We start from the raw sequence: 12,892 nt of genomic DNA on the forward strand, positions 1-12,892 counted from the left end.
ATTTTCACAATGTTAAGTCTTCCTATCCAGGAGCATGGTACATTCTTTCATGTTTGTAGGTTTCTTTTGGTTCCTTGCTTTAGTGTTTTGTACTTTTCTTTCTATAGGTCTTTTGTTTCTCTGGTTACATTTATTCCTGATATTTCTGCTCCTGTAAAGATTTCCAATCTCAGAAAATCTATATATGAGCCAGACGCCACTCAATGGCAGTGGAATTTTTTTATTTGCCTGGAGAAAAGGCATTCTATGAATTATAAAACACTACTTATCAGCCAAAATTCAATATTCAGAGCTATCAAATTAACTGAAAATATCGTATTTTTTATTACTGAAAATGAATTAGTTCAATTGCTATTGTGTTCTATGCTTAGAATGTTTTGTATTTAGGTGTAAAAATGTTATCTTCCTTTGAAAGATATGTTTGTATATTCGAACATTATGAAGTTTGAAATTACATTAGAAATTAGAGACTTAAATTTAGTCTTGTCATTGTCTTTGTAAATTTAATGTTCAAACTTGGCTGCCTTTTTTATATTACTAATAACACCACTCTCCATTTCAATGGGACATACAAAACTGAACTGAACAAATTTCACATGCGTATGTTATTGTTAAGTGCCGTCAGGTTGGTTCTGACCCATAGCGACCCTGTATAGGGTTTCCGAGGAGCAACTGGTGAGCTTGAACCACCAACCTTGCCAGCATATGCTGAAAAATGAAACAGGACCTCACAACATGCACAATAATTAATTCAAAATGGACCAAAGACCTAAATATAAAAGCTAAAACTATACATTTCGTAAAAGATAATAAGGAACAAAACTATACATTTCGTAAAAGATAATATGGAACAAAAGTAGATGACCTAATTTTCAAGTACACTGTTGTTACTTAAGTGCCATCGAGTCTGTTCCAACTCTTAGCAATCCTATACAGAGTTTCCAAGGAGTGGATAATGAGTTTGAACCACCAAACTTATGGTTCAAACAGACCTTGCAGTCCAGTGCTTTATCCCACAGCACTACACTATGACTTCAGTAAGTAAGCTATTAAACACAAATTGTTATTGTTGTTGTGTGCTGTCGAGTCGATTCCGACCCATAGCGACCCTGTATAGGGTTTCCAATGATCAGCTCGTGAGCTTGAACCACCGACCATGCAGTTCAAACAAATTTGCAGTCTGACGCATTAGCCCATAGCGCCATACCACTCTATTAAACACAAATGATAATGTACAAACAACAGACAGTAACTTAAATGTGACCTCCTAAAAGTGAATGCTTATGATCATCAAAAGACTATCAAAGAAGTAAAAGATAACCTATAGACTGAGACAGTACCTTTGGCAATGGCCTATCAAGTAAGGTTCTAATCCTTAAAATAATTTAAAAACTATTCTCCATTTCATTTTTGGTAATTTTTTATTTTCTTATATTTCACATTTCAATTATTAATGAATATCTGCAGCTGCTTCTTCTCGTTATAGGTCACATCGACAAACAAAGGCCCTGAAAGCTTCACTCCATCCACGTCATTAAAACCAACTGTATTTTGAGGAGGTTGCTATTCATAAGGTTTCCTCTGGTCACTTTTTTAGAAGTAGATCCCCAGGTCTTCCTTCCTAGTCTGCCTTAGTCGGGAAGCTCAGTGGAACTCTGTCTACCATGGGGGTCCCTGTTGGTATTTGAAATGCACTGTATAGCTTTCAGCAACACATAAGCCACCACAATATGACAAAATGAAAGAGATGAGTGAGGTTTAAAACCATTGGTGGTGATGGTGTGTCATGGAATCGGTTCTGACTCATAGCGACCCTGCATAGAGTTTCTGAGGCTGTAAATCTTTACGGGAGCAGAAAGCTTGCTCTTTCTCCCGCGGACTGGCTGGCAGTTTCAAATTGCTGACCTTGAGGTTAGCAACCTGACTCGTAACCACTATGTTAACAGAATACCTTGGTTAAAACCATTAGGAGAGAATAATTAGCAAAAGGATAGCTGTTCTGCCTTCAAAAAACCAACAAATAAACAAAAAAACTTATGGGACCATTGACTTATAATCAATTGGTCAGACATCCAACTGGACATTAAACAATACTACCTGTTCTGCAATAACCTTCTTCTAACTGACTGCTCCAGAACTGGCATCATGGGGCTTTTATCACGTACATAAAATAGCTAGGTTACTCTTCTCACATTCCAGCTGGTAGGTCTGACTATGCCACTTCCTACAATTTTTGGCTAAACCCTTAATTTCTACTGAATTACATACAAACTTCATAGTTTAAATTTCAATGACCTTGAGAATCTGATCCCAAGCTTCACTTCTTTTTCATCCCTTTCTCCAGTATACTGAAGAAATATTCCTTACACTCCAGTTTGAAATCCATATGGCTTAGTCGCAGGTGATTTTGTATATAAGCAAAGTTGTTGTTGTTGTTAAGTGCCGTCGAGTCGGTTCCGACCCATAGCGACCCTGTATAGGGTTTCCGAGGGTGTAAATCTTTACGGGAGTAGAAAGCCTCATCTTTCTCCCGTGGAGCAGCTGGTAGTTTCGAACTGCTGACCTTAAGGTTCACAGCCCGATTCGTAACCACTACGCTATATAAGCAATGGCTAAGTTTAGTTTCTCATTAGTTAACTTTAGTTTCTTGCAGCTTTGGAAACCATATGGGGCAATTCTAGTCTGTCTTAGAGGGTTACTGAGTCAATATTGAGTCAATGGCAGTAGATTTTGGGTTATTGTTGACAGAGAAACTAATTTAATAGAATAAAGCTGAGACATGGGAACTTTTATGATGGGAGTAAAAGCTAAAATGTGAAAGACTGAAAATAATTACAGTTTTTATCATGTGGGCCATAAGAAATTTGTTATGAATATCATTAGGAAATTTACTTAACATGCTATCATAAATCTAATTTTGCGTCTAGAGATCTTCTTACCAAAATAATATCTGAGGGGAAATTTTATTCATGAAGGAAAATATCTCTGCTAGAATTTTACTTCTTGAAAACCTATTACTAGTACAAGGACTAATGTGGTAAATTTCTAATCACAGTATTTTACATAACGTCTTCATGAAGGTTTAAATCCTGCCTTCTTTATGTGTTTAATTACCTCTGTCCAATGGCTTATCAAAGTATGCATACTGTAATGGTATGAAATTCCATAATGAAAAAACAGTCAGTTAGGAACGCTGGTGCGGTGGAGCTGTAGGATAAACACTGAACTGCTAACCACAAGAATGTCAGTTCAAATCCACCAGCCACTCCTCCAGAGAAAGAAGAGGCTTTCTACCCTTATGAAGAATAACCTCAGAAACTCTGTACGGAGTCGCTAGGAGTCAGAATCGAAATGATGGCAGTGGATTTGGTTTTTTGGTTCTGAGATGATGGTTGGTTAAGAATCTGCATAAGCTTATATGAGGACTTTTGATTTTTCACCTTTAGCTTACGCATACCGGTTTCCATTTCTGTTGTTGTTAAGTGCCATCAAGTCAGTTCCAACTCATAGTGACCCTGTACAGGGTTTATGGGAGTCCTGGTATGGTGCTGTGGCTCACTGTACTGGACTGCAAAAGTCGGTTTGAAATGCAAGGTCAGCAGTTAAAGCTCACCAGCTGCTCCTTGGAAACCCTAAACAGGGTGTCTATGGGTCGGAACCGACCCGACAGTACCTAACAACAACATAGGGTTTATAAGGCTTTTTAAATCTTTGAAAGAGCAGAAAGCCTCATCTTTCTCCCACAGAGAGGCTGGTGTGCTGGAACCTCAGACCTTGTGGTTCGCAGTCTGGTGCTTACTGTTTGGAGCCACTGCACTCACAAATCCTCTTCTTAAAGCAACATTCTTTCACGCCAGAGAAATCACACAGCATTCAGAATTAGAAGCTACCTTAAAAAGACATATGGTAAACTCAGTTTACTTTATAAAATTAACATCAATCCAGAACATTTTCATCCTTGCAACATGTCAAACACTCTAGAGAAGAAATGACTGGAATTCCATATTCATGAGTTTGGGCAAGTTACTTAAGTTTTCTGTTCTTCAGTTTCCAACTTACAAAATGAGGATAAAATCTTCTACTGCTTTAAATTTACTGTGAATATTAAAACGAACTGTTTACAAACATAAAATGAACTAGTTGTTACACGTTTGTCCATGTGTATATAAACTGAATGTTTAAAAATGAAAAATATTAATTTCCCTACAGAAATTTGCTAAATCTAGAAACCTTAATAAAGGTTTTTTTGGAAAATTATTTTGCCCTTTAAAGGAGTTTTTGAGCAATGGCACATACAATTGAATTTTCAAATTAATAAAAAATGATCTTTAAAACTTATTATTGAAAGACATCTTTCCAAACATATATTATTACCTTGACTTTAGACCGAACCCGTCTTTGTTATTGACTACTGCAAGACATTGACTTTTTCTGATGTTTCAGAACCTGAAACATCATGTGAGTATCAGTCATCCAATTAATACTCTCTACAACCAGAAAAATTGAGGCGTTTGGGATATTTTAATGTATGCTTTCTGGAGCTCACTTTATATAATTTATCTCTAAACTAATTCGTAGTGACCCTATTAGGATTCTGTAAGGTTTGTGAAATTTAATCTTTATAGAAGCAGATTAATTTTTCTTCCACAAAGCAGATGCTGTATTATAATCAATAACCTGCCCAACACTTAACTCACTGTGCTACCGAGATTCTTAGCACCATCTGCTTACACACTGGGCCAACATTTTGCTACTTCTTATCAGTGCCTGCCTAAGCAATTGCCTTGTCCTCTCCACTGCTTCAATTACTAAATAGAAAAACAGATCAATTAACTTTCAGATTAAACATATGCTAAAGGATGACATGACTTCTCAAGTATTTCTTCTGGCCCTTTTTGCTTCAAGCCAAATTCTGAGCTGGATTAGAAGGGCAAAATCAGCAAAATTTTACTGATAATGAAACTCATTCATTTAAAAAATTAAAAAACATTCTTCCAAATGTTTTGTAAGTCTTTTCTAGTTGTCAAATTTAATGATTCTTATTTCTCTTTCTATTCATTTAAAATAGTTGTAGCTAAATAATTTTATATCAATGAGTCATATATAAATAGTACATTATGATTTTCATATTATTACATGATTTGGAATTTCAGAACTACTTACTCTAGAAAAGGATCTAAGGATACTGTTGATGTAGTTGCGTGGCAGCAAGTCATTTCTGACTCATATAGGGTTTCCTACATAGGGTTTCCTGTATAGGGTTTCCAGGAAGCAGCCGGTGGGTTTGAACTGTCAACCTTATGGTTAACAGTACAGTATTTATCTTACAATGCCACTCTAGACACATTTAATTAAGAATGATAAAACAGATTCTTAGAAAAGTAATAACATGATATATAAATTTATGCAGAGCTTTGAGAATGACTAGGAACATATGAAATTATTAGCACAAAAAATTTCTTCCTATCACAATATAGCAAAATAACCCTCAATAAAATATCATGATGTAGAGGACTTCCGGCGGCACTTCCCTGACCAGGAGGACAGGGCCGAGAGTTTAGTCTGTGTTACAGGTCAAAAACAGATTACATCCCTAAGGATTTACAGCCTCCTAAATGAGTGCTCCGTGGAAGAAAGATGAGGCTTTCTGCTCCCATAAAGATTTACAGCCTCAGAAACCCTGTACAGGGTCGCTATGAGTTGGAACCGACTCCACGGCACATAACAACAACAACAACAACAACAAAAGAGTGCTCCATGGAGTCCAAGATGGTCAAACTTCATCGCTCATACTTCGGACATATTGTCAGGAGGTACCAGTTGCTGGAGATGGACACCATGTTTGGTAAGGTGGAGGGTGACCCCCAACGAGATGGATTGGCCAAGTGGCAGCATCAGTGGACTCAAGCGTGTCAATGGTACTGAGGTTGGCCCAGGATCAGGAAGTGTTTCACTGTGCTGTGCATAAGGTCACTACGGGTTGGTACCGACTTGATAGCACCTAACAACAACAAACCCTATAGACTCCTGGTGTGGCGCTGTGGATTAATGCACCAGACTGAAAAGCCATTTAAACTGCAAGGTAGGTGGTTCAAGCTCACCAGCTGCTCCTTGGAAACCCTATACAGGGTCACAATGAGTCAGAATCGACTCGATGACACTTAACAACAACAACAAACCCTATGGAACAGCTCCACTAGAGTCACTATGAGTCACGACTGACTTGACAGCAGTGAATTTGGTTTTGGATTCAGTCATCAGAAATAATGATACCAGTGACTCATCATAATACCAATTCAATTGTGCAATACGTAGTTGGCAAAAAACCTAACTATTTCAATTAAATGGTGCAACTAAGCCTGGGAAGTAGAATATTATGAAAAAGTTTGTATCTATGATAAATCTGAAATTCTTGAAATGAATAGGTTTAGACATTTATAAGAAGTTCTGATGACAACTGAAATGTTCATCACAGAACAGAAATCCAAGCATACAACAGGATCCAAGTAGCTATAAGAGCTCAGCTTAAGTCAAGGGATAGGAGTTCAGAACACAAGCAGGAAAAATGAAGATTCCTAAAAGAAAAGCTTGTATGAAAGAAAGACAAACAGTAAACTCCAAAAACACATTTTATACCTAAACTAAGAAAACCAAGTAACACTAAACACAACTTCTAACTTACAGATGCTGTAGAAAAATTGTACCAAGATTCTCTCACACTGAGGGAAAGTCTGTTCTGTATTAATTGACTGTAAATAGGATCTGGCGTCCTGGTGTGGTGCTGTGGGTTAATGCGCTGGACTGAAAAGTCGCTTCAAACCACAAGGTCAGCAGTTCAAACTCACCAGCTGCTCCTTGGAAAGCCTATACAGGGATGCTTTGGGTCAGAAATGACTCGACGGCACTTAAAAACAACAGAAGCAGGATCTACTGTTATTGTGAAAAAAGGAGATGATAAGAGTGCACAGAGATGTAGACATTCCTTCTCACTGAATCTGCTGGTTTATGCCTGTAGAAAACTACTTAAAGAAATTGACATAGGAAATACAACTAAATAAGCATTCTGCTTACAAAATGCTTGTTTGTTTCACACACTAAATACTAAAAGTTCATCAGTAGCTATACAAGCTTCCCGTTTTTCAAGAATAGACAATATAATAGTATTTCTTGAAATATGAGATGGTAATATGTATGAGACAGGAAGAATACTTCAATAGAAAAGATTAAGAGCAACCAATCAGAAGCAATTACGAGGGTGAGTAAAAAATTATCCGCACCACAGTTACATTGAAACGCCCATTCACATACACGACTATTGAAAACACGGAGTGTACACTTGAAATGATCCTGTTGAACAGACAAGTGACAGTGGACTATGTGGCAAATCATGGCTCTGCCTATGAAATAATCCATGACAGACTTGGGTTTTTAAGTCTGTGCAAGATGGGTACAGAAACAACTTATGGAAGTGCATAAACCGAAGTGTTTGGACATCTGTAAATAAAATTTGGACCAATACTCAAAGGAAGGTAAAAGTTTCTTCAAAAAAAGTCATTACTAGTGACAAGACATGGATTTATCACTATGAGCCTGAAGTAAACAGCACAGTTTGGAATGAAAACATCCTCAATCGCTGACTAAGAACAAGTTCAAAAGTTACCCATCAGCTGGAAAATTGATGCATATAGTTTTCTGGGATTCTCGAAGGCCAGTATTGCAACACTATCAGGAAAAAGTTCCAAAGGTCAACAGTGAGATATGTTTATTGAAGAGCTGAAGTCTAAAGTTAGGATTAAACACAGGAGACTGCTATCTGAGGGTATTGTAATTTTGAATGACAATGCACATCCACACACCTCTGCCCACTCTGTTGACACTCTACAAAAACTTTGTTTTGAGTTGTTAAAGGATCCTCTCTGTAGTCCTGATTTTGCTTGATCATGCTTTTCCTGTTTGGTCCCCTGAAAGCAGCCCTTTGAGGACCAAGATTTATTTCTGATGATGAAGTGAAGACAACGGTGTATTCTTGGCTTGCAGATCAACATTTTAAAATAAGGAAATACAAAAGCTTGCTGACATAGATAAACAAAGTGTATTGAAAAGCAAGGAGATTATGTTTAAAAAATGATGTATTTGTCTTTTCTAAAAGTTGATTAAAATAAATTCTATAACCAGAGTGCAGATAATTTTTGACTCACCCACATATATCTAAATAGCTTTCAAATAAAAAATTAAAAAAATGAAAACAAAAAATACCAAAATTTGTGAAATACAGAAAAAGCAGTCCTTATAGAGAAAGATGAGGCTTTCTGCTCTGTAAAGATTTACAGCTTTAGAAACCCTATACAGGGCTGATATGAGTTGGAACCGACTCCACAGCACATCACCACCAGAAGGAAATTTATAGCATTGAACACATGTAAAAATTTTTTGAAAAGCTCTAAAATCAATCATCTAGGCATTCGCCTTATAAAACTAAAAAGAAAATCAAGTAAGTTTAAAGAAGAAAAGAAAAACAAAAATTCTTAGGGCAATTTTAACAAAATGTGGGCAAAACCTCTAGAATAAAAACTATAAAACTCTAAAAGAAATTAAAGAAGATCTAAATAAGTGTTCAGATAAACCATGTTCATGGATAAGAAGATGAATTATTATTAAAATGTTAATCTTCCAAACTGATCTAAAGATTCAATGACATTCCCATCACATCACAAGCAAATTCTATATATCCTTTAGAAGTTCAACCATCCTAGAAAACCTAATTTTGTGGTGTCAGAAAGTAAAGTAAAAAAATCCCTCAAGGATGGGAGCTTGTGGAAGCACACAGGAGTCACCAGAAAAGGCTCTTAATGGGCAACAGTGAAATAATTTAAGTAACAAAATAAACAGTGACAGTGCAGTTTGAACTGCAAGGTCAGTGGTTCAAACTTACCAGCCGCTCCTCGGAAACCCTACACAGGGTTACTATGAGTCAATGTCATTTAACAACCACAGTCAGTATTAGATAATGATCCCTTGAATAAAATCTAAGTATCTATTAGTCCATGTTGTTGTTGTTAAGTACCATGGAGTCAGTTCCGATTCATAGTGACCCTGCACAGTTTCCAAGGCTGTAAATGTTTATGGGAGCAGAAAGCCTCATCTTTCTTCTGTGGAACAGCTGGTAGTTTCAAACTGCCGACCTTGAGGTTAGCAGCCCGATTCATAGCCACTACACTACCATACAGATATATATATAGAAAACTAAACAAATAAACGCAAGAATGGACAGCTCATCCTTACAGAAGAATTCCAATGAACAAATTTAGAAGGAAAAAAGGAACAGAAAACCACCATTAAGTATATTATTGTTGTTGTTGTTGTTAAGTGCCATTGAGTCAGTTCTGACCACAGTAATAATTATCTCAGAGGATATTCACTGATGTATACTAAACTTAATAAGAAAAAATTCCAGAAAACAGACTATTTACAGTAATAAAAGTTCTTCCTAGATATTATTTATTAAGTACCAAATAAAAAATAATGATTTTACAGTGAAGATACTGAGCACAATTGACCTTAAACAAGTTATCAAGGTTATTATCACAAACAATAAGACCTATTAACAATATGAATCCTTTGATATGATGCACTGAGAAGGATAGATCACTTCTGTGATACTCTTGCCAGAAATGCATAATCTCATGCTAATCATAAGAAAACATCAGATCAACTTAATACAGGCGCATTCTTTTGAAAAGTATCAAGATCATGAAAGAAAAAGAACTCTCAAGATAGGAAAAGACTATAAAGAAAGTACAGCTAAATGCAACGTGGTATCATCCAGTTGATGCTGGAACAGAAAAAGGACACTCAAGGAAAAATTGATGAAGCTCAAATAAGATGTATAATTTAGTTGATGACATTGTACCAATGTTTGTTTACTAGTTTTGATAACTACACGATGGTAATGTAAGATGCTGACATTAGCGGCAGCTAGATGGAAGGTATACAAGAGTTTTCTGTAACTCACATATTACTCATTTATCAACTATCTCGTTATCTGATATTCCACATTTACAACATCTACTATCTATGAAGGGTTTCAAAAAGTTGATGGAAATTTTCCATTCTCTCTCAATTCTATTTTATCATGAACATCTGAAGTCCTATTTTGAGCGCTAATGATAACATTTTACAGTAACTAACCGTGAGGAGTGAGGTGACAGTGGCGCTGTTGTATAAAAGCACTGGATTGCAAGGTCGGTTTGAACCACAAGTTTGGTGGTTCAAACACCCCAGCCGCTCCTTGGAAACCCTATATAGGGTCACTATGAGTCGGAACCAACTCAACAGCACTTTACAACAAAATGATAATTAGGGTTATGTGCCAACTTGGCTGGGCCAGGATGCTCAGTGGTTTGGCAGTTATGATACAGTCATCCTTCCTTTGTGATCTGATGTAGTGATTCTTCATTTTCACATTAGGCCAATTTTCATATCGCAGCCAGGTCTTTCGAACCTAATCATGTCAATAAATGGAGACTGGGTATTTGGGGGCAAGTTTTCCTCTAAATCTATACTGTTGTTGTTTTGAAGTGCCATCAAGTCGGCTCTGACTCATAGTGACCCTGTATATAGGGTTTCTAAGGAGCAGCTGGAGGGTTTGAATCACCAACTTTGTGGTTTGTAGTTCAGTGCTGATCCTACAGCGCCACACCAGCAATCTTCTATGTCTATAATTAGTTCAAAATAAAGTTACATATAAATATCTGGAAATACCATGGTGATCAAAAACAAAGGAGTGACTACAAAAAAACACAAGAGAACTGTTCTGTATGATGGAAATGTTCTATCTCATGGTGGTGTTAATGGTTACAATAACTATATTGAGTTGTCAAAATTCATTGAACTATGCACTTAAATTTGCTGATTTTTGTTATATGTAAATTGTACTTAAATAAAACTTATAAAAACTGCTTCCGGATGTAATTATAACCATCAAAACTTTTTTATTGGGTTGATATTCCCAAAAACAGAATGCAGAGAAGAAATGCCAAATAAGATTGTGTATATTCTTACCAGATTAATTAACTGTGTATGTACCACATCTTCTACCAAAACTGCTGTTTCATGAAGAGGTCTTCTGGCATCTCCTAAAGAAAACCTGTAAAGAAATCAAATAAACCAATATTAATGGTTGCAAAACTAAAAGGCAAAAATTGAAATGTATTTAATAAATACAGATTTGCCAATAATACACAAATTGTTCTTGCAAGTAAAACAGACTAGAAGTACAATTTTCTCTAAACAAAGAAAATACATCTCTCCAACGTAAGCAGCAAATTCCCCTCAAAAGTCTAGTGTTCTCTCTGTTGTTTCTTGACTTATATATTTTTAAAGGGCATTTAATGTTTTCAAAATGTAAATTATTAACAAACATTCCATAATATTGTTGTTGTTGTTGTTAAGTGTCATCAAGTTGGTTCCAATTCATAGTGACCCTGTATAGAGTTTCAGAGGAGCAGTTGGTAAGCCTGAACCGCCAACCTTGCAGTTCAAATCGACCTTACAGTCCAGCACATTAACCCATAGTGTCATGCGAGGATTCCAGTTCCATAATACTGGCAACTGGAAAACCATGAGACTATATCTAAACTACCAACACAAGAAATAGTAATATCCATTTTTAAAGTTTAAAAAGCATGTGATATAATAAAATCAAAAGTTGTTATTGCTAAATGTTGTTGAGTTGGTTGTAACTCAGAGCAACCCTCTATACAGTTTCCAAGAAGAGACTGGTGGGTTTGAACTGCTGACCTTGAGGTTAGCAGCCCAGTGCTTATTCTATAGCACCACACTAAGAGCTAAAAAAAATGAATGTCAGTGTCACGTAAATGATCATTTCAGCTACAAATAGGTAGATTCTCATGAATGTATAGCAAAACTGATATAAATAGTCCTCTTTTTCAACTCTCATTTCTACCAGTAAGTATAGTGGATTAGATTTGTAGAGAATCACTTCCTCCTAAAGAACACCTAAGATACATGATAATATGTTAGAAGCTTACTTTGAAAGCATTCCTTAGCTAGCAGTAAAGAAATAAAACAGAAGTCAGACAAAATGGAAAAAAATATATATATAGCTTCAGAGAGTGAAAGAGTACAGAAACCAATTTTTTTCCTGAAGCCAGGAGTTCATTGATGGTAGACAAGACCCTGGTTTTAATCTATCAAAACTTCCAAAGTTAAAGAAAGCATACCAAGACACCATACAAAGTAGATCAGGTTGAAGAATTCATATGGCACTGGGAAATCAGCACCTAATGATGGAGGGACCCTCAGTGCGTGAAGTAGGAAAACACTCACTCCACAGGAGGACTGTCTGTCTCAGTCAAGACTCAGTGTGGAAAAGAAAAGAATTTTTCTTTCTGAGGATTGTCAAGTATACATTCCTATTCATGACTGTTGCCAGAATACTTGGCTCCCCAGATAATCTAAATAATCAATATAAAAATTAAAGTGATGCTATACTGGATATTTTCCACAGGATACTTAGCAAAAACAAAGGCAAATCATCCCTTGAGGAACACATTTAAACACAGACTTGAAAGAATTTCCACTGATGACATATCAGGAACCATAAGTTCAAAACAACAGCTGACTATACATATAAGGAAGCAACTGATCATGAGTGAGGGGAAGCAGAACCAACAAACTGCAGAATCAGACCCTCAAAGCCTGTAAATCTAGCAATATCCAGATTATGTGTGTTTGTGTGTGCATACATATATGTGCAGATATGATGTGATCCTGTGGGTTAATGCGCTGGACTGCAAAGTCAGTTTGAACCTCAAGGTTGGAGGGTCAAGCTCACCAGTCACTACTCAAAAACCCTAGAAATGGTCACTAT

The 12,892-nt window shown here is 36.4% G+C and overlaps 1 protein-coding gene across 1 annotated transcript in view; it reads right to left on the reverse strand.

Annotated features, from left to right (window-relative positions):
- SUPT3H (suppressor of Ty 3 homolog (S. cerevisiae)) overlaps positions 1–12,892 on the reverse strand; it is a 597,109-nt gene that overhangs the window by 332,203 nt on the left and 252,014 nt on the right. Inside the window, exon 3 of the mRNA XM_006860525.1 lies at positions 11,062–11,146. Coding sequence (XP_006860587.1) covers positions 11,062–11,146 — 85 coding nt within the window. The remainder of the gene's footprint in view (positions 1–11,061; positions 11,147–12,892) is intronic.

This window comes from Chrysochloris asiatica, unplaced genomic scaffold, assembly GCF_000296735.1.
Source record: "Chrysochloris asiatica unplaced genomic scaffold, ChrAsi1.0 scaffold00038, whole genome shotgun sequence".
NCBI lineage: Eukaryota > Metazoa > Chordata > Mammalia > Afrosoricida > Chrysochloridae > Chrysochloris > Chrysochloris asiatica.